General features: G+C 42.2%; 1 protein-coding gene across 3 annotated transcripts in view; it reads left to right on the forward strand.

Annotated features, from left to right (window-relative positions):
- The first annotated feature begins 236 nt into the window (after positions 1-236).
- Positions 237-23,057, forward strand: part of ZSWIM5 (zinc finger SWIM-type containing 5) — a 188,757-nt gene continuing 165,936 nt past the window's right edge. The window contains exon 1 of one of the 3 annotated variants that reach the window (XM_008265350.5): positions 237-1,046. In XM_008265350.5, the coding sequence (XP_008263572.5) occupies positions 479-1,046 (568 nt within the window). In that variant the 5' untranslated portion in view covers positions 237-478. The remainder of the gene's footprint in view (positions 1,047-23,057) is intronic. The other 2 variants (XM_089300770.1, XM_051857851.3) reach the window with 2 other exon arrangements.

Below are 23,057 nucleotides of genomic sequence, written 5' to 3' on the forward strand. Positions count from 1 at the left end.
CTCTCGGCCTCGCCATTTCACTCGGTCACACAGTCCATCGCTCTCTGGCCAGGCTGCAGTCAGTCGCGCTGCAGGCGAGGATGCCCGGCGCTGCTCTCCTCCTCGCCCTTTCGCGGCCGGCCGCCCCGAGCGAGCGAGCGAGCGAGCGCTCGGCGCGCGCTCCGGGCCGTCAGCGCCTGGAGCGCGCGCCGCGGGCCCGCGCTCGCTCCCGCGCCTCCTCGCGCCCGCGGCGGCCCGGACGGCGCGCGCCGCCTCACGCTGGCCCTGAGGTCGCCGGCGTCGGCTCTCTGCGCGCGCACAGCGGCCCGGCCCAGGCTCCCCACTCGGGCCGGCGGGCTCGCGAGCTCGCTCGCCCCGCCCCCCTCTCCGGCGCCGCCGCCAGGCGCTTGCGCGGGGCGCGTGGCCGTGGCTGGGGTCTCCGCCGCCGCCGCCGCCGCCGCCGCCACCGCCGCCTCAGTCAGTCCGTCCGTCCCCAGCAATGGCGGAAGGCGGTGAGCGAGAGGAGCTGCTCTCGCCGCCGCCGGTCTCTCCGGCCAAGCGGCTGTGCTCGTGGCCCAGCCCACAGGCTCACCACCCTCGCGGTTCTCCCGGGGCGGCCCGCGGAGGGGCGGGAGGCGCCGGCAGCAGCTGCCTGGCCCCCGGGGCCCGCCCCCACCTGCAGCCCGAGTCCCTGCTGGACTGCGCCGCCAAGACGGTGGCGGAAAAGTGGGCGTACGAGCGGGTGGAGGAGCGCTTCGAGCGGATCCCGGAGCCCGTGCAGCGCCGCATCGTCTACTGGTCCTTCCCGCGGAATGAGCGGGAGATCTGCATGTACTCCAGCTTCCAGGACCGCGGCGGCGCCGCGGGGTCCTCGCCGGCCGAGGAGGGGCCGCCGCCACCCCCCGGGGCCGCCGCTCCGGCCGGCTCCGCCCCCGGGGCGGCCGCGGCGGGGACGTCCCCCGGGCTGGGCGCCGGGGCCGGCGCGACCGGCGGCGGCGAGGGGCTGCCGTTCCGCCGGGGCATCCGTCTGCTGGACAGCGGCTCCGTGGAGAACGTGCTGCAAGTCGGTAGGTGCCCTCCCGCTGCGCTCTGTCCCTGGCCGCCGCCTCTGCAGGTGCTTCCTTGCTGCTCCGTCGGCTTTCGGCCCAACTCCGTACCCCTGCCAAGGACAAACCAGTCACATCGAAAACTTTTCCTCGGCGTTGCTTTCAGGTTCACTACCGCTCTTCCCTCCGCTGGCCCTCTCCTCTGCCCCATTGGTTTTTTTTTGTTTGGAGAGCGACTAGGTGTCTCTCTCTCTTTCTCTCTCTCTCTCTTTTTTTACACTCTCTCCATTTCCCTATATGAAAGGCAATAAGGAAGGGGCGGCATACCTTTCGGGATGCAATAATTGAGGAAATGGCGTTCTTCTGATTTAAGTTTAGAAAGGAGAGGACGTCAGTGATCTGGAGCAAGCAGTATTAGAGTGTTTGAAGGACAGGCTGTCACGGGCAAATCTGTAGTGGTAGCTGATTGAATCTGAGTGTAATTAACTTTTCACGTTGGGGTAAAAAATACGACAAATCGCTGTGCATTGTAGAAAATTTTGATTGTCTGCTTTAATATTGTTTCCCCCTGGACCAGTGGTGCTTGGGAATCTAGGCTGCAGACTAACAATAACCGAAGATGGAAATGTGACAGCTTCTCTTCTCCACACCCCCACCCAAGGAAAAAAAACCCACACAATCTGGAGTGGGGGTGGGGTCTGTCTTCCTTGTCAGACTAGGGTAAATCAAAAGCTGGTCACGTTGGGTTTTTCAAATGCGTCTCATTTAACTAGTCTTCGTATTTGCTTTTGTTTTAGCTTTTTGTGTGCAGGAAGATGAAAAACGATTTCTTTCTTATTCCTTCTCTGGAGCTTCTAGTCAGTTTGTTAATCTTATTAAGTATATAAATACAGTGCTTCTGATTTGTGGAGTGGTTGGGGAAAGAGAAAAAATGACAGTAATTAACGTTGACTTGTTATGTGGAAAATTAAAACATTGATTTTTTTCTATTTGGATTATATAGTATTCTGGAAGTACATATTTATGCATTTTGTTGTATAATGTATACTCATTTATTGAAGAAAATACCGATTTTTGAAAGGAGTTGGAAGAAGGTGGTTTTTAGAATTAAAAACAAGCACAGGCACATGTACAAACCCCAGACATCCAGCTCTCTTCTTCCCAGGTAAAACCAACATATTTGGGTAATTTTTTTCTTTAAACTGTGCTACATCATGATGTTTTTTAGAAAGTAATCTGCTTGTGGTTGAGAATCATAGAATCCCTTGTTTCTTGTTGGAAGAACAGCATACCACCATTTGTTTTGCAAAGGTGAAATGCAGATTTATCCTGTGCCAGAATACATGACAGTAAATTGAGAAAGTTTTGCTCATTTGAAAGGGTTAGTTCTTTGTGTATTTGTATATATTTTTGAAAGAATGAATTGAATAAAAGGGTAATTAAGGTATGCAGCTTTAATGCTGAAATATTGAAAACATGAAAATGAATATATTTTACCCTAATTTTTCTGTGAGTTTAGATCCTTTTAAGATTCTTTAAAGTATTTTAAATTGAAAATACTTGTGTTTTTTAGTAAGAGATGAATTTGAAAGGATTTTCAAACTTTTGGGGACAAATGAGGAAAGAGTTTTGAACAGGTATCTGTTTTTAAAGAAACTCAAATGTTAAATTCCAAATGAAGATTTTGTAGGTTGTACAGATTATGATAATTGGTGTGTTTATGGGATGGTAGGCTCTTCTGTGATTTCAGGGACCTTGAGAAAATATACATATAAATATATTTTTCAGATTGACTTTGGATTTCAAATATTGATAGGAGAATGAATTACTCACTCTTAAGTATTGCTATTTGAGAACTAGGAGTTAAGTAATCTTTATTTTTTCTGACCTTACTTTATGCTAATAAGATTGGGAGAGAAGGATACTCCATTCTGTATCATTTTGAGTTTTGCATTTTAACACGAATCATCTTGTAATATGTATAACTAGAGATCTTCCCTCAGCTTCTAATCTTAAAATTGTGAGTATAATGACTTCATCTAGATGATAGGTTCTATAAAAGTGTTGCCAAGAGATGAGTGAGGAAGTGATTTGTATATAGTAAGATAGCAATCATGTTCTTCAGTTTATAATATCACTTCAACCTTGATTTAATTACTAAGCGGTGCTAATTAAGAATTCTGCATATTTCCTTACCAAGCTATATAATAAGTGCAGAATTGGGTGGTTTACTGAAGGCTGATGGTTTAGAAAAGGACAGTTGGCATATTTCTTTAACATTATCCTTTTAAATAAAAAAAATTGTAAGGGAATTTAACTGGAAAAGTGCAGCACAACACACAAGTTTTGAAAGAAAATAAATTAAAAATAAACACTTGTACAAAGAGTAGATAGATTAAATTCTGTAATTGCTGGGTACATTCCAGTGGAATCTGGTAATGGGAAGATACTGGTTGAAAAGCAATACTGTGTTGAAGAACATCAGATTTTGAATCAGATCTAAAACTTCCCCAATTTGCTGTAAATAAAACTATAGGTTTGTTATGCTCAAAGGATACATTTCTTTTCCATATTAGTACTGAATTGTAATAGTACTGAATTTTCCTTTTAAGAAGTGAAAATTGCACACTAGTCTTCTTGATATCTGTAAGCTTGAGGCGGTGCCAGTATATTTACAGTCTGTTCTTTTGGTGTTGTTGAGGTAATAAGAGTATAGATGTTTTAAGCAACTGCATTTTTAACCTGTTTAGAAGCCATAGAAATAGTGATGTGAACCTTGAGAGAATATTCAAGAGTCTGCAGATGGTCTCAGAATGGGACAAATGTAATTTATTACTAGTTTTAAGATTTTGACCCCTGTTTTTGCTATCTGATTTCTCTGTGTTTGGTAAGACTTGAAAGAGGCTTGTGCCTTTTCAGAGACCTGAATAGAAGGGTTAATAGTTTCCCTTTTTTAAATGCAGATATATTTATTTGTATATTTTGGTTTTTAAAAATTGGGTAAAGACATGCAGGAGCCTCTGCACCTGCTGTATCTTAACTATATAGATATCTACAAATTTTCAGTAGATTCTTATAGGTAGCTTACTAAATCTCCTGTTTTCAGTCCAAACATTTTCCAGTAAGCACATAATTTTCCCTTGGATAGTCTTTAATACTAGAGCCACAGTGCTGAGTACTACTTTGTGTGAAAGAGGTACAACTGCAAAGTCAATAACAATGACAACAATAATTATTGGTCAATTTCAGGAAGTAATCCATAACTTGAATATCAAGTAATAACTTTATGTGCATTTGTACATCATTAATAAAAGTGTGAACTTCTTATATAGTATAACTGCTGTGAAATGGCAGCAGTAACAAGCATTACAGTTGCTTTTTTTTTTTTTTTTTTAAGATTTATTTATTTATTTATCTGAAAGAGTTAGAAAGAGGGAGAGACAGAGAGATCCTCCATCCACTGGTTAACTCCCTGAATGGCTGCAACAGTCAGGGCTGGGCCAGTGCGGAGCCAGGAGCTTCTTTCAGGTCTCCCACGTGGGTGCAGGGACCCAAGGACTTGGGCCATCTTCTGCTGCTTTCCCAGGTACATTAGCAGGGAGTTGAATTGGAAGTGGAGTCGCTGGAACTCAAACCCATGCCACAGATGGCGGATTTACCCACTATGCCTGTAACAGTTGCTGCTTTTAATATGTAATTCATTTTAATCTATATTGTTCTGGGGTACAAAAGTAATCCACATCTCAAAAGATAATTAATGTGGGGAAAATGACTCAATTTATGTATGTGTGTGTACACACACACACACAGTCTGTCATAGAAGGCAGCTGCTTTCCTTTAAGGGATAAGTGGTAATCTTTTTTTAGTGTAGAAAGTTATCAAGTTTTCAATTACTTCTTTTTTTGAGCAGTGAGTTCTCTTTCTCCTCCTCTACTCCAACAGATCACACACAAACATATCTTAAAATTCAGTAAATGTTTTTGAATGAATGTTATGGATGGACTGATCAGTGTTGTCATACACAAACACACAGGAAGAACACTACATTTTTGGTATGAATCTGGTACTGGAAGACACAGGGAGAGTACTAGACTTGTGCATATAATAATGTTACTATGATAAGGTAATGTTAAGTAGTCATTAATGTTACAACATGTGTGTATCTTCTATGTTGATTTATCAATTTCTTCAAATGAAAGCCTACAGTTTAAGGTGAAAAGCCTAGAAAGTTATTTATGTCTGTGCAAAACAATTTTTTTCTCATTTAAACATTGGCTGTGAATAAATAAAGGCACTAGTGATGGGAATTATGGTGTAGCAGGTTAAGCCGCTGCTTGAGATTTCCATATGCCATATCAAAGTACGTGAGATCAAATCCCACCTCTGCTTGCTTGCTTGCTTGCTTTTTTAATATTTATTTATTTACTTGACAGAGGTACACAGAGAGAGAGGGGAAGGCAGAGAGAGAAAGAGAGAGAGGTCTTCCATCTGCTGGTTCACCCCCCAAATGGCTGTAATGGCTGGCTGATGCTGGGACTCAAACTGGCCCCCATATGGGAGGCCAGCACTACAGGCAGCAGCTTTACCTGCTATGCCACAGCGCCAGCCCCCTGCTCTTCTTTCAATCTAGTTTTTCTCTAATACACATGCTAAGAGGCAACAGAGGATGGTTCAAGTGGAGAACCCCGTTAGAGTTCCTGGATATTGTGGGCATTTGGGGAATGAGCCAGTGGGTGGAAGATGGATCTTTCTCTAAAAAATAAAAAATGAATAAATAAAACATTATAAAAGAAAGAGAAATAGACATTAGCAGTATCCTATTATAGTGAGGGTTATAGAAATATATACGACTATATGTATTAAACTAGATAGAACTGTATAATAATTCATTGTAAACTACTTTTTTTTGAGTTTTTTTTTTTTTTTTTTTTTTTTTTTTACAGGCAGAGTGGACAGTGAGAGAGAGAGACAGAGAGAAAGGTCTTCCTTTGCCGTTGGTTCACCCTCCAATGGCCGCCGCTGCAGCCGGCGCACCGCGCTGATCCTGGCAGGAGCCAGGAGCCAGGTGCTTTTCCTGGTCTCCCATGGGGTGCAGGGCCCAAGCACCTGGGCCATCCTCCACTGCACTCCCTGGCCATAGCAGAGAGCTGGCCTGGAAGAGGGGCAACCGGGACAGAATCCGGCGCCCCGACCGGGACTAGAACCCGGTGTGCCGGCGCCGCAAGGTGGAGGATTAGCCTATTGAGCCACGGCGCCGGCCATTGTAAACTACTTTTATGTGAATATCCTACCTTGTAATTTATTTATGGACTCATTTCTTTCCTGATATAAGCCACTTTGAGCCCATTATTGAGCTGGTTTGCTAAAGAAATCACACTAATTTTTATATTGCTTTAGCATATATGATCATATATGCTAAATTACTGTGTGATTGAGGTAATAATCATAGATAGCCAACTGATAACTTTTTTGGTTTTAAGTATAATTGTTCTCCTCCTCAGAATGTGTAATATGATTTTCCCTAAACTGGTATCCGATAAGTACTTATTAAATGAATGAGGAACTTGTCATGTAACTTAATATTTGCATAGTGTGGATGTATCTCTTGATTGATTATATATGACTGGAGGCTAGAAGATAGACTGGCATTTTGTGACTTAATTTGTGGATATTTTTGATTTCTGAAGTGCTACAAAGATAAAAATAATCTTGAAGTGTATTATTAATTAGTTCATTATTATTAGTTCATAATTATTCATTAAATGAGCATTTAGTCATTTGTTATGTATTAGACTCAGTAAATAATTGTTTACCTGTTTTTGGTGTGAGTCTTTCTAAAATCCTTTGTATTTGCTATCTTAGAGTACAAACCCATGTTGGACACTGAAGCCTAATGATATCTTGTCTTTATGTAGGGTGAGATTATAAACTGAGTAGGTACTTGATTCCGAAATCTTAGTCTTTGAAACCTGTGTTTGAAAAGTTCTGTGAATGCATATTTTTGGGTCATTTGCTTGTTTCTCTTTATTATAGAGTAATGAATGTGGTACTCAGTAGAGTATAACATTGTTACTTCTTTAAAAATAGACTATTGATGCAAAAGGTGAAGTATACCTCTTTTTAGAATTTTTCTTGCCTTAAGAGTAGTTGTCTAGACCGGCGCCGCGGCTCACTTGGTTAACCCTCCGCCTGTGGCGCTGGCACCCCGGGTGCTAGTCCCGGTTGGGGCGCTGGATTCTGTCCCGGTTGCTCCTCTTCCAGTCCAGCTCTCTGCTGTGGCCCGGGAGTGCAGTGGAGGATGGTCCAAGTCCTTGGGCCCTGCACCCGCATGGGAGACCAGGAGGAGGTACCTGGTTCCTGGCTTCAGATCAGCACAGTGTGCTGGTCGTAGCAGCCATTTTGGGGGGGGGGGTGAACCAATGGAAAAGGAAGAAAAAAAAGAGTAGTTGTCTATATATTTATTATTTATTTCTTACAGAAATGCAAATTAAAACTGAAGGAAATACCTACACTATGCACATAATAGAATAGCTAAAAATAAAAAGACTTGCAGCCCCAAGTACTGACAAGAATATGCAACAACTGGAACTTTCATACATTGCTGGTGAAATGCAAAACGATACATTTACTTTTGAAAATGATTTCTTTTTAAAAAACTTTTTAATAATGATTTATTTATTTGAAAAGAAGACAGAGAAAGAGAGAGAGAGAGAGAGAGAGAGAGATCAGTCTATCTTCCATCTGCTGGTTCACTCTCACAAATGGCTACAACACCTAGGTACAGTTGGCTGGGCCAACTGAAGTCAGGAACCTGGAACTCCATCCTGGTCTCCTGCATGGGTGACAGGGACCCAAGCACTTAGACCGTCTGCTGCTGCCTTCCTAGGTGCTCTGATATATTATGCCAGTGGTCACAGGCAGCAGCTTAACCCACTGCACCACAACTCTGCCCGGAACAGTTTCTTTCTTAAAAATTTGCTTATTTACCCTCCCTCCCTCCCTCCCTCCCTTCCTTCCTTCCTTCCTTTACAGTGAAAGAGAGAGACAGAGAAAAAGGTCTTCCTTTTTTGCCGTTGGTTCACCCTCCAATGGCCGCCGCGGCCGGTGTGCTGTGGCCAGCGCACTGTGCTGATCCGATGGCAGGAGCCAGGTACTTATCCTGGTCTCCCATGGGGTGCAGGGCCCAAGCACTTGGGCCATCCTCCACTGCACTCCCTGGCCACAGCAGAGAGCTGGCCTGGAAGAGGAGCAACCGGGACAGAATCCGGCGCCCCAACCGGGACTAGAACCCGGTGTGCCGGTGCCGCAAGGCGGAGGATTAGCCTGTTGAGCCACAGCGCCAGCCCAAACTATTTCTTATAATCATGCGCTTAATCATAAGATTCAACAATTTTACTCCTAAATGCTTACCTGATATGAATCAAAACTTTGGTTTGTATAAACACTTATATTTGAATATTTATAACAGCTTTATTCATTATAGTAGCAAACTGGAAACAACCCAGATGCCTATCAAATGGGTAATTGTCAAAGAGATTATTGTATAGTCAAGTAATGGAATACTTTTCAGCAATAAAAAGGAAGATGCCATTGATAGCCTAGCAACATAGGTGAATCTAAATAAAAAGAAGCCAGACATAAAAGACTACATATAATACGATTCAGTGTATATGAAATTTTAGAAAGGCAAAAGTTGGAGCGACAGAAGGTATATCAGGGGCAGGAATTGTGGCACATGGGGTTAAGCCACTGCTGGGGATGCCTACGTCCCATATTGGAGTGTGGGTTTGGGTCTTGGCTCTTCAGCTTCCAAACCAGCTTCTTGCTGATGCATCTTAGGAGGCAGTGGATGATACCCAGAGTGCTTCAACCCCTGCCACCCACATGGGAGACGTGGATGGAGTTCTGGGCGCCTGGCTTCTGCCTGACTCAGCCCTGGATGTTGTGGGCATTTGAGGAGTGAACTAGTGAAGGTCTCTCTGTCAGTCTGCTTTTCAAGAATATGAAAATAGGACTGGTGCCGTGGCTCACTTGGTTAATCCTCTGCCTGCAGCACCGGCATCCCATGTGGGCTCTGGGTTCTTGTCCAGGTTGCTTCTCTTCCAGTCCAGCTCTCTGCTATGGCCCGGGAAGGCAATGGAGGATGGCCCAAGTGCTTGGGCCCTGCATGGGAGACCAGGAGGAAGCACCTGGCTCCTGGCTTTGGATCAGCGTAGCTCCGGCTGTAGCGGCCATTTCGGGGGTGAACCAACGGAAGGAAGACCTTTCTCTCTGTCTCTCTCTCACTGTGTAACTCTGTCAAATAAGAAAAAAGAATATGAAAATGAATAAACAAACATTAAAATTTTCTAAAAAGAAAGGAAATTAGAACTAATGATTGGTAAAAGTGTTCTACATTATGATTTGGTGGTTACATGATTATATTAATTTGTCAGAACTTATCAGATATGTGCTTACATTAGTAAATTTTATGAATGTTAATTATACCTCAACAATTTGATTTAAAGAAAAGAATTGGGCCCTGCACCTGCATGGGAGACCGGGAGGAAGCACCTGGCTCCTGGCTTCGGATCAGCGCAGCACACGGGCCGTAGTGGCCATTTGCGGGGGTGATCCAACGGAAGGAAGACCTTTCTCTCTGTCTCTCTCTCTCTCTCAATAATTCTGCCTGTCAAAAAAAAAAAAAAAAAAAAGAAAGAAAGAAAGAAAAAGAAAAGAATTATGGTTTCTCATCTTGGCTTCAGATTTAACAAAAATAATAGTATTTAGAACTCACCCCAAATTAATTCAGAATCTGTTGAGAATGAGGACAAAATGTTTTTTTAAAGCTCTTAGCTAGTTTTATGGTTAGTGTCTAAGGTTGAGAAATGCTGCTTTAGAAAAATGATCATCTTTTTTAGTGTTATCAACATTTCTGAATTTATTGTTGGCAATCAAAGCATTATGTAATTCTTACTACACAAATGCTGTATACCTTGTCAACTTTCTTTTCTACTTGCATCTGCTCTGTTTCACCTATTTTAAGGCTATTAATGGATCTCAAAGAAATCTATTCTCTTATCATTTAAAAATTTTTTTCCGCTTGTATTTTGGAAAGCTCTTATTCCAAAGTATATAAATTGTCATTGTTACCATAATCAAAAGACACTTGAATTAGTGTAATGCCATGCTATAATTTTCTTCATATTTGTTCACTCATTGATTCATTTATAAAACTTGATATATTTTTTAATGTTCTGTGCAAAATACAACATAATTCCTATATTTAAGGAGTACACAATTTAATATAAGATATACATATAAAATAGCATTTAGCACAATGTTTTGAATAATAAAGGTAGTTACTATGGAGATTATGAATAGGAAGTGATTAACTAGGAAAATGGAGACAGTTGGAAATATTGTTCTACTTTAATATAATCCAAATTGTAAGGAATATTAAAATTACATCTAATACTTACAGTAGAGATTGAAAACACAATTTACTGCTTGCAAGTTAGATGAACCTTTCATGAGATTCCTTCTGTTTGAACATTTCATATGCCTGTAATACTCTAGTGCATAGTTGATTCAAAGAAAATATTGGTAGGCAGGAAGATGACAAAAGTATTCCATGTACTAATCCTTTTTTTTCCCTCTCAGAATAGGCCTTATAGATTTCTGGCTTTAGGATAGCTTTGTTACTGTCAGATAATAATTTTTCTTTCTTTTAAAAAGTTGTTGCTCTGATATAAAGCTAATCAGCAGAATAGCTTTTTGTCTATTCATTTGTTATATTGTTGTGGTCTGTAAGCAACAGGAATATATATTCTGTCTTTGAAAGCCTTGGTGACATTTTCCCCCTACTTATTCATGGTTTTATCAAATGGAAGCCTGTAGCATTAATAGATTCAGGAAAAGCTAGCGTATTCTTATTTTGCTTAAATCTATCAACACTTGATAAACTGACACAGCTGGCAAGCATCACCAGTATACATGGACATCATTAGTAATATAAAGTTCTTCCCCATGTTATGGCTCCTTATTGTGAAAAAAATTAAATCATACAAATCTTTTCTTTCACTCAATATTATATTATTATACTCTTTACTATTATGTGTATTTATCTACCGTGTGTGTGTGTACATACACACATTCATACCATCATATATATATGTGTGTGTGTGTGTGCGCATGCATGTGTGTATAAAATTTTGGCTTATTATGTCTCACTTTCCTCCACTGTGATTGGACTGAATAATGGTACTTACTTCATAGGTTGTTTTGTAAATTAAATTTGTCAATATGTAAAGCATTTAGAATGAGGCCTAGTACATATTAAGTATGTAAATATTCACTATTAACATACCTTTACCCAAGTGTATTGTGTATTGTTACCTTCCCTTCCTCAACCTCCAGCTCACCTCCAAGCCATTACAGTCTGATTTGTGCTTTTACTTACTGAGTTAAAATTGATCTTTTAAGGGTTAGCTAGTGACCTCATAATTCCCAAGCACTGCTATCCTTTTTTCAGTCTTCATTCTTTATGATTTCTGTATAGAATTTTCTGTAGTTTACTGCACCTTCCTATTGAAATGCTCCTCCCTAATTTTTTTTTTTAAATTTCAACTTTCTGGTTTTCTGTCTTCCTTCTTTCTCTGTTATCCCACAAAAATGGGATGTACCTTCTTGCTTCAAGTCTTCTAATTTAGCAATTTAATTTATTTTTGTTGTTTCAATTACTGTTTTATAAACATAAAATAACATGGTGCACCTGTTTAGTGTTATAAAATTTGATTAAAACAACTGTAGTCTCATTTTCAAATGAAGTATTAGAATTCTAGTTTTTGCAGCAGATAAAATCTGTGCTGCTTTGGTGATTGGGAATAGAGTCCAGAACTATCAGTTTGGCCATGTAGTACTTCCTTTTGAAAATCTGAAGCACTTCCAAGTTATTATTATTTTTATTTTTTTGACAGGCAGAGTGGACAGTGAGAGAGAGACAGAGAGAAAGGTTTTCCTTTGCTGTTGGCTCACCCTCCAATGGCCACCACGGCTGGCCCGCTGCGGCCGGCGCACCGCGCTGATCCGATGGCAGGAGCCATGTGCTTATCCTGATCTCCCATGGGGTGCAGGGCCCAAGTACTTGGGCCATCCTCCACTGCACTCCCTGGCCACAGCAGAGAGCTGGCCTGGAAGAGGGGCAACCGGGACAGAATCCGGCGCCCCGACTGGGACTAGAACCCAGTGTGCCGGTGCCGCAAGGCGGAGGATTAGCCTAGTGAGCCGCGGCGCCGGCCCCAAGTTATCTTAATGTTGAGATTCTGAGTCAGGAAATCTGCCTTAGTTTTCTCATCTGTAAAAGTGTCAGGTTTTTTGTGAGATTCTAAGTAAGCTAATATATGTGAAAGTACTTTGTAAATGTCGCTGTACAAATGATGTGATTGTGAAGTCTGCCTCTTTGGTTCTATCTCTGCAGTTTTAGATCAACAGTATATTTGCCTGCTCACAGGTATCTTTAAATAGATATTTACTAGGTACTCAAAATAAACATGCCCAACAGGAGTCCAGTTACTTGAGCCATCATTGCTGCTTCCCAGATTTTGCATTGGTGGGAACCTGGAGTCACGAGTCAGAGAGAGAAATTGAACCTAGGCACTCTGTTGTAGGACATGGGCAACTTAACCAGTAGGCTAAAGGCCCACTCATACTCATCTATTTTTAAAACTGCCATTTCCTTATCTACTTAGTTGAAATTAAAGTTTCCTTTGACTTCAGTCCTGGGCATTATTCAGTGTTTATTTATTGGGTGTCTTTGTGCCAGTGTGTGGGCTGGTCATTGGAAATAGAGCAGAGAATGAAAAAAAAATCCTACTTTCATAGGCCATACTTTTTTTTTTTTTTAAGATTTATTTATTATTTGAGAGGCAGAATCACGGAGAGGGAGAGACAGAGAGAGAGGTCTTCCATTGCTGGGTGGAAGTAGGTTGATCTGAAGCCAGGAGCCTGGAGCTTCCTGTGGGTCTCCCACATGGGTGCAGGGGCCCAATCATTTGGGCCATCCTCCATTGCTTTCTCAGGCCACAAGCCGAGAGCTGGATCAAAAGTGGAGCAGCCAGGACTCAAATTAGCACCCATATGGGATGCCAGCACCTCAAGTGGAGGCTTAACCTACTAAGCCACAGAGCTGGCCCCTGGAGCATACTTTTTAGTGAGAGGATAGATGGAGCACTTTTCCTTTTGAGCTTATGTTATAATATAGTGTTACAAGTTATTACCTCCCTTCCAGTCTGTGCTCTTCCAGGGCAAGCATTCTATCCTGCAATCTACTGGTATTCAGCACAACATCTAATAGGTTTTATAATGGACTTTTAAGAGGTTGTTGAAGTGAATCAAGAACATTATCTTGTTCATTTGTATAATTTTCAAAATAGTGATTCCCAGTCTTGACTGCTTTACAGAGTAATTTGAAGAGCTTTGGTAAAAGAAAGGTCTTAGGGCTTCACTTTTGGAAATTCTGGTTAACTAAGATTACCGTGGGGCTCAGAAACTGTTTGTGACAACTTTCCTAGGTTTAAATGTGTGGTAACCACTGCTCTGTAGTGTTTAGCACATTGACTTATATATAAAGAGCTTAGTAATTGTTGGCTGACTTGATTATTTTTTTTAAAAAAGATTTATTTATTTGAAAGGCAGAGTTACAGAGAGGCAGAGGCAGAAAGAAAGAGAGAGAGAGAGAGAGAGAGAGAGAGAGAGAGAGGTCTTCCATCAGTTGGTTCACTCACCAGATGGCCACAATGGCTGGAGCCTTGCCGATCCAAAGCCAGGAGCCAGGAGCTTTTTCTGAGTCTCCCATGTGGATGCAGGGGCCTGAGGACTTGTACCATCTTCTGTGTTGGCCCATAAATTGATTATTGATTAATACCATAGCTTATTCCAAACAGGATTTGGAATTTGTGGTCAAATTGAATTTAATAGATAGGCCAGATTCAGTAAAATTAATGTGAAAAGTCACTAAGCTCAGCAACACTATAATTTGCTAATATTAGTGAAAATCACTAGTACTGAATCTATCCTTTGATATTTTAGAATGCTAGTTCTTGGGGTGGGTGTTTGGCACAGCAGGTTTGTTGCCATGTCCACATCCCATATAAAATTCAGGTCCTGACTCCTCCACCACCAGTCCAGCCTCTTGCTAATGTGCACCCTGGGAGGCAGCAGATTATGGCTCAAGTACTTGGGTCCCTGCCACCATGTTGGAGACCCAGATGGAGTTCTCAGCTCCGTGGCTTTGGCCCTACTGCTGTGGGCATTTGGGGAGTTCAAGCAGTAAACCAGCTACTGGAAGATCTCTGTCTGTCTTTCTCACCCTCTGTCTGTAACTTTTCTCCCTGTCACTCTTTCAAATAAATATTTTTTAAAAAAAGCTTTACAATTTGCTGCTTTTCCTAATTAAATATTTCCATTCTATATATCTGATAAAGTCATCCTTTGTGCTACTTATCTAAATGCTGTATAAATTGCTTTTTTTGTTTCAAAAGAATGATGACTTGACATTATTATGCTATAGACAACTGAGTTTTAATTGTTTGCACTAGCAGAAATAAAATAATATGCTATGAGGTTACAGAACAGAGTAGGCCATAGCTGCTTCTTAATTGACTTTTTCTGTGGAATTGGATTTTTAAGGTTATGTTCCCTGGGAAATAGACACTCAGATGGAAATTTGCATCCAGAAGGTTTATTAGAGAATGCTTTTAGGATGAACATTTACAAGAGAGTATGGGAAACAAGATAGAGCAGAGAGATCAAATTAATACAATTGCAACAGGACTTTATTCAGTGCCATCGAGAGCTCTGGAGCTGGAATGGCACTTCAAGTTGTCTGGAATTGGATGTAGTCTGACCTGAAGGGAAGAGACATAACGTTGGATGGGGTGTGTTTCTTTATGTGGTAGAGATGGAGATTACCCACACAGTTCTTTAAGGAACTGCTTATTTCTGAGCTGTAGTCTGTCTCAGCTGCAGAGGTCACTGTCGTCTAAGATCAGCTTCCAAATGACTGAACATGGTGAGGAATATAAATGTCCAGCTCTTTAGCCTAACAAAGAACTCTGATAGGTAATACTAGCTCAGACAGCCAAACCTAGTTGGCTGAAAGGTGATGGGGGGGTGGGAGTGGGAGAGATGAAGAGGGAGGGAGGGACAGAGAGGTATCTTCCATCTTCTGGTTCACATGGCAGAAAAGCCAGGGCAGGACTAAGCCAATACCAAGAGCCTACAGCTCCTTTTGTGTCTTCCACTTGGTTGGCTGGTATGCAAATACTTGAGCCATCATCTACTGCTTCCTGGGATGCATTAGCTGGAAGCTGTATCAGAAGCAGAGTAGTCAGGGCTTGAATTGGTACTCTGATATGGAGTGTGTTTATCCTGAACCTTGGCTTAACCCTCTGTGTGTGTGTTTTAAATTTATTTATTTTGGAAGAATTACTGAGAGAGGGGGAGATCTTCCATGTGCTGGTTCACTCTCTAGGTGATGGCATGACAAGTTCAGGGCCAGGCTGAAGCCGGGAGCCAGGAGCTTTATCCTGGCTCAAATAAAAAAATGGAACCACTTTAAAAAGAGAAGCCAGGATGGAACTGGCATTGTGGCTAGCTGGTAAGTTACTATCTGTGATAGCGACATCCAGGTACTGGTTCGTGTCCTGGCTGCTCCACTTCAGCTCCAGCTCCCTGCTAATGACCTAGGAAAAGCAGCAGAAGATGGCCAAAGTGCTGGATGGCAAGGACCCAAACACCTTGGCTACCTGCTTTTCCTGGACCATTTGCAGGGAGCTGGATTGGAAGTGGAGCAGCCGGGACACAAACCAGGGCTCATACGGGATGCCAGCCGCACAGGCAGTGGCTTTACACATTTGCAGTGCCTGACTTCTTACTCTTCTCAATCTTCCTGCTGCCTTTCCTTCACAGGAAACCTCTAATCTGATCTCTAATAGGTATTAGGGTACTTCAGTAACTTTGTGTAAAATGGAAATCAAAAATAAGTTTATTTTGGTGCAAAAAGTTTTTAAATCTGTACATAGTTTTTTCATAATATGAATTTTCATGAACTATTTTTTTTTTTTTTTTAGACAGGCAGAGTTAGAGAGAGACAGAAAGGTCTTCCTTCCGTTGGTTCACCCCCTAAATGGCTGCTACAGCCAGCGCACTGCGCTGATCCGAAGCCAGGAGCCAGGTGCTTCCTCCTGGTCTCCCATGCGGGTGCAGGGCCCAAGGACCTGGGCCATCCTCCACTGCCTTCCAGGGCCACAGCAGAGAGCTGGACTGGAAGAGGAGCAACTGGGACAGAATCCGGCGCCCCGACCGGGACTAGAACCCGGGGTGCTGGCACCGCAGGCGGAGGATTAGCCTAGTGAGCTGCAGCGCCGGCCAATTTTCATGAACTTTTAAGAAAAGATTTATTTACTTGAAAGAGTTAGAGAGAGCAACCGCTTCCATCTGCTAGTTCACTCCCTAAATGGCTGGGGCCCATGCAGCCAGTACTCAAATTGGTGCCCATGTGGGATGCCAGCACTGCAAGTGGCCGCTTTTTTTTACCCACTACACCACAGCACTGGTCTCTCAAAAAGCTTTTTAAAAATGTATTTGAGATGGGGAGAGATAGAGACACAGAGAGAGAGAAAGAGAGTGCTCCCATCTGAATTTTCTCTGCAAATGACTGCAGTGGCCAAGGCTGGGGTGTGGCCAGGGCTCGGAGTCTATGTGTATGATAGGAACCCAATTACTTGAACCCATCACTACTGCCTTGGAGGATGCACATTAGCAGGAAGCTGGAGTCAGGAGCTGGAGCTGGGAATTGAACCCAGGTACATGGGCACCTTAACTGTGAGGATAAATGCCTATTCTTCCATGAACTTTTTTTTTTTATGATTTATTTATTTACTTGAAAGTCAGAGTTACAAAGAGAGAGAAGGAGAGGCAGAAAGAGAAAGATCTTCCATCCACTGGTTCACTCCCCAGTTGGCCACAACGGCTGGAGCTGTGCCTATCCGAAGCCAGGAGCTATGAGCTTCTTCGGGGTCTCCCACGCAGGTGCAAGAGCCCAGGGATTTGGGCCATCTTCTACTGCTTTCCCAGGCACAGCAGAGAGCTGGATCAGAAGTGGAGCAGCCGGGACTTGAACTGGTGCCCATATGGGATGCCCATATGGCGGCTTTACCTGCTACGCCACTGTGCCAGTCCCTTCCATGAACTTTTTTAAGTCCCTTTGTATCTATGCTAAACTCCATCTTGGTATCTATTTTCAGAAAACTGGACTTGTGATACTTTGAGTTAAGAGCAGCCTGTTAAGGAGGACATAACTGTGAGCTGTTCCTGAAGGAAGGATTGAGACAATGCATTCCTGTGACCCTTGAATTTTTTCCTTCTCCCTCCCTCCCTCCTTCCCTCTGTCCCTTTCTTCTTCTCTTTCTCTCTCCCCCTCCCTCTCTCCCTTCCTTCCTTCTAAAATATTTTATTTATTTTTTTTGAGAGGTAGAGTTACAGACAGAGAGGGAGAGACAGAGAGAAAGGTCTTTCATCCTCTGGTTCACTCCCCGAATGGCTACAGTGACTGGAACTGGGTCAATCTGAAGTCTGGAGCCAGGAGCTTCTTTCATGTCTCTCATGTGGGTACAGGAGCCCAAGCACTTGGACAATCTTCCGTTGCTTTCCCAGGCCAAAGCAGAGAGCTGGATTGGAAGAGGAGCAGCTGGGACTAGAACCGGTGCCCATATGGGATACTGGTGCTGGTGGAGGCTTAGCCCACTATGCCGCAGCGCTGGCCCTGTCTCTTTCTTCAATAACATTTATTTATTTGAAAGAGAGAGTGATGAAGGGAGACAGACTGAGAGAAAAAAATCCTCCACCAACTGGTTCACTCCCCAAATGACCTCAATGGCCAGGTCTGGACCAGTCAGAATCCAAGAGCCTTGAATTCCATCTATGCCTTCTGAACTCCATCTGGGTCTTTCACATAGATAACAAGTACTTGGACCATCTTCCACTGCTTTCCCAGGTGCATTAACAGGGAGCTGGATCAGAAGCAGAGGAACTGGGACTTGAAACAGCGCTCTGATATGGGATGGTGGTTTTGCAGGCAGCAGCTTAACCTACTGTGTCACAAAGCCAGCCCCTTGGATTCATTTCACCTAGTAAATTCATTTCACCTAATAAATTCTTTCTGGGAACAGCTCCTCCAAGATTCTATCATTTATTTTTCCAATAAAACAAGAGTAAGATTAGTGGATGAAAAGCTTTCAAAGGGTGTATATCTTTAAAATAGTCTCTTTTCAGCTATGCTAATAGAAATATATTGTTAGTAGAGTCCTCCAAGATGGCGGGATAGTGAGGGTGTGCACTGATAGTCCAGGAAAAGATAGTTTAATAAAAGTGGAGATACTGTAGTTTCAGGGAAAAGTTAGGGGAAAAAAACTGCAGAGGAAACTCTTCCAGAACTAGTGGGACATGGTGGACCTATGTGGAGGGCAAGGGTGCCCACAGCTCAGGACCCCAGTCATGGAGTCTATGCACCAGCGCTGGAAAGGGAGGTGAGGTGAAACCTCAGTAGCCCGAGACATTGGCAGGAAGAGCCTAGAGGGAATGAGGCTTGAAGCCCTGTTGGGAAAAGTTCACCAGGCTAACTAGAGGAGAGAAAAATAAATAAATAAAAGGGACCAGTATGGACACGAGTCTCTCTCTCCACTCACCTTATGAAAGCGAGTAAGAAAAAGAGCAGGCGCCATTTTGGACATATGTAAAAGCTGCGCCCACCATCAGCCAAGCAGAAAAACCTGACTCTGGTGGGGAGAAATAACAGGAGGTTAGGACCTAGTGAATGTGTGGAGCTAATGAACTGAGACTGTGAAAAACTGAGGGTGTGGGAGAGAACTCACGGAGTACCCGAGACATGAGTACTCTCGGGAGAGTACACAAACTCAGTAACCTTGGCAAATCGGTGGGAGACTGCAAGGAATTTGAGCTTACACTGAGATCTGCACAGATCCTTTGTGTGGTCCTTGGGGTAGAGCAGACGAATATTATACCCACACGGGCCAGAGCTCAGACATTGACTACCTTTAGTTCCACTCAGCTGTGAGGAATTACTTCCCTTCTGAATAAAAAAAAAAAAGAGAGAGAGAGAGAGAGAGAGAAAGAACAACCTGGGTGAGTCACCTTTGGCATACCCTTAACCCTGAAGAACCAAACAGAGCTCTCTGGCCACACCCATCACAAGCCTCTAAGGATCCATCAAAAACAGTCCACTTAATCTGGAGTCATAGTATAATGAGAAAAACCACTACAGCGAAGAAACCAAAGAATATCTCCACAATGCAAAGCAACAAACACAGAAACTGAGGAAACAAGAACAAGGAAGACATTATGTTGCCCCCAAATGAACAAGACACCCAATTCAAGATTATGATGAGACAGAAGAAATGCAAGATACGGATCTCAAAAAATTTATAAGAACATTAAGAAGTTCTCAAAAACAAATTCTTGAGCTAAAGAAATCTTTACTAGACAGGATAGAAATTCTCTCACGAAAATGAAATATTAAGGAGGAATCAAAATGGAATGAAGCAACTAGTAGAACATGAAACTGTGATAGTGATGAGAAATCATAATGAAATGAAGAATTCAACAGATCAAATGACAAACGCATTAGAGAGCCTTAAAAACAGAATCAGTGAAGCAGAAGAGAGAATATCGGACTTAGAAGACAGAGCACAGGATAGTATACAGTCAAACCAAAGAAAAGAAGAGGAAATTAGAAATCTGAAAAATATTGTCGGGAATCTACAGGATACTATTAAAAAAGTCAACATTCGGGTTCTAGGAGTTCCTAAAGGCATGGAGAGAGAGAAAGGATTAGAAGGCCTTTTTAGTGAAATACTAGCAGAAAACTTCCTGGGTGTGGAGGGGGACAGAGACATCCTAGTACAGGAAGCTGGTAGAACCCCTAATAAACATGACAAAAGAGATCCTCACCACGACACATTGTAATTAAACTCAACAAAGTAAACATAAAGATCCTAAAATGTGCAAGAGAGAAACGTCAGATTACTCTCAGAGGATCTCCAATTAGACTCACAGCAGACTTCTCATCAGAAACCCTACAGGCTAGGAGGGAATGGTGAGACATAGCCCAGATGCTAAGAGAGAAAAACTGCCAGCCCAGAATATTATATCCTGCAAAGCTCTCATTTGTGAATGAAGGTGAAATAAAGACCTTTCATAGCAAACAGAAATTGAAAGAATTTGTCGCCACTCATCCAACCCTCTAAAAAATGCATAAAGATGTGTTACACACAGAAACACGGCCATCAATATCAAAGAAGGTAAAGGAAGAAAACCTCCCAGTAAAAGATCATAGGAAGCTCAAAACATATACTAGAAAACATCTTTGGGAAAATGGCAGGGCAAAGTTACTACTTATTAATAGTCACATTGAATGTTAATGGCGTCAACTCTCCAGTTAAAAGACACAGACTGGCTGAATGGATTAAGGAATAAAACCCATCTATTTGCTGCCTACAAGAAACACATCTTTCCAACATAGATGTATGCAGACTGAAAGTGCAAGGTTGGAAAAAGATATTCCTGCCAACAGAAACAAACAAACAAAAAGCTGGTGTAGCCATATTAATATCAGACAAAATAAACTTTTTATTTTTAACAGGCAGAGTGGACAGTGAGAGAGAGAGAGAAAGAGGGAGAAAGGTCTTCCTTTGCCATTGGTTCACCCTCCAGTGGCCGCCGCAGCCGGCGCATTGCACTGATCTGAAGGCAGGAGCCAGGTGCTTCTCCTGGTCTCCCATGGGGTGCAGGGCCCAAGGATTTGGGCCATCCTCCACTGCACTCCCTGGCCACAGCAGAGAGCTGGCCTGGAAAAGGGGCAACTGGGACAGAATCCGGCACCCTGACTGGGACTAGAACCTGGTGTGCCAGTGCCGCAGGTGGAGGATTAGCCTAGTGAGCCGGGGCACCTGCCCTACAAAATAAACTTTTAACACAAAAACTGTTAAGAGAGACAAAGAGGGGCACTATATAATGATTAAGGGTTCAATTTAACAGGAAGATGTATCTATTATAAATGTATATGCACCTAATTACAGAGCACCGGTTTGTTTAAAAGATATGTTAAGGGACTTAAAGGGAGACTTAGATTCCAATACAGTAGTACTGGGGGACTTCAATATTCCATTCTCAGAAATGGACAGGTCAGCCGGACAGAAGATCAACAAGGAAATAGCAGATTTAATTGACACTGTAGCCCAAATGGGTCTAACAGATATCTACAGAACTTTCAATCCTACATTTAAAGAATTTACGTTCTTCTCAGCAGTGCATGAAACCTTCTCTAGGATTGACCACATACTAGGCCATAAAGCAAGTCTCAGCAAATTCAAAAGAATTAGAATCATACCATGCAGCTTCTCAGACCACAGTGGAATGAAGGTGGAAATTAGCAACTCAGGAATCCCTAGAGTGTATGCACACACATGGAGACTGAACAACATGCTCCTGAATGAACACTGCGTCATAGAAGAAATCAAAAGAGAAATCAAAAACTTTCTGGAAGTAAATGAGGATAACAACACAGCATATCAAAACTTATGGGATACAGCAAAAGCAGTGTTGAGAGGAAAGTTTATAGCAATAGGTGCCTACATCAAGAAATTGGAAAGGCACCAAATAAATGAGCTTTCTTTTTTATTATTTATTTATTATTATTTAATAAATGTGAATTTACAAAGCACAACTTTTGCATTGTTGTGGCTTCCCTCCCCAACCTCCCTCCCTCCCACAACCCTCCCTTCTCCCACTCCCTCTCCCATTCCACTCTTCATCAAGTTCCACCAAATAAATGAGCTTTCAGTGCACCTCAAGGATCTAGAAAAACTGCAGCAAACCAGACCCAAATCTAGTAGGAGAAGAGAAATAATTAAAATCAGAGGAAAAATCAACAGGATTGAATAAAAAATTACAAAAAATCAGCCAAACGAAGAGCTGTTTTTTTTTTTTGAAAAAATGAATAAAATTGACACACCATTGGCTCAACTAACTAAAAAAAGACCCAACTCAATAAAATCAAAGATGAAAAGGAAATGTAACAACAGACACCACAGAAATAAAAAGAATCATCAGAAATTACTACAAAGAGTTGTATGCCAGCAAACAGGGAAATCTTTCAGAAATGGATAGATTCCTGGACACATGCAATCTACCTAAATTGAACCATGAAGACATAGAAAACCTGAGACAGAAATTGAAACAGTAATAAAGGCCCTCTCAACAAAGAAAAGCCCAGGACCAGATGGATTCACTGCAGAATTCTACCAGAAATTTAAAGAAGAACTAACTCCAATTCTTCTCAAACTATTCAGAACAATCGAAAAAGAGGGAATCCTCCCAAATTCTTTCTATGAAGCCAGCATCATCTTAATCCCTAAGCCAGAGAAAGATGCAGCATTGAAAGAAAATTACAGACCAATATCCCTGATGAACATAGATGCAAAAATTCTTAATAAAATTCTCACCAGTAGAATACAACAACACATCAGAAAGATCATCCACCCAGACCAAGTAGGATTTATCTTTGGTATGTAGGGATGGTTCCATGTTTGCAAATCAATCAATGTGATGTACCACATTAACAAACTGCAGAATAAAAACCATATGATTATCTCAATAGATGCTAGAAAGCATTCGATAAAATTCAACACCCTTTCATGATAAAAACTCTAAGCAAATTGGGTATAGAAGGAACATTCCTCAATACAATCAAAGCAATTTATGAAAAACCCACGGCCAGCATCCTATTGAATAGGGAAAAGTTGGAAGCGTTTGCACTGAGATCTGGTACCAGACAGGGATGCCCACTCTTACCACTGCTATTCAATATAGTTCTGGACGTTTTAGCCAGAACTATTAGGCAAGAAAAAGAAATTAAAGGGATACAAATTGGGAAGGAAGAAGTCAAACTATCCATCTTTGCAGACAATATGATTC

This window comes from Oryctolagus cuniculus, chromosome 7 (assembly GCF_051225735.1).
Source record: "Oryctolagus cuniculus isolate XC-2025 breed Fujian yellow rabbit chromosome 7, ASM5122573v1, whole genome shotgun sequence".
Lineage (NCBI taxonomy): Eukaryota > Metazoa > Chordata > Mammalia > Lagomorpha > Leporidae > Oryctolagus > Oryctolagus cuniculus.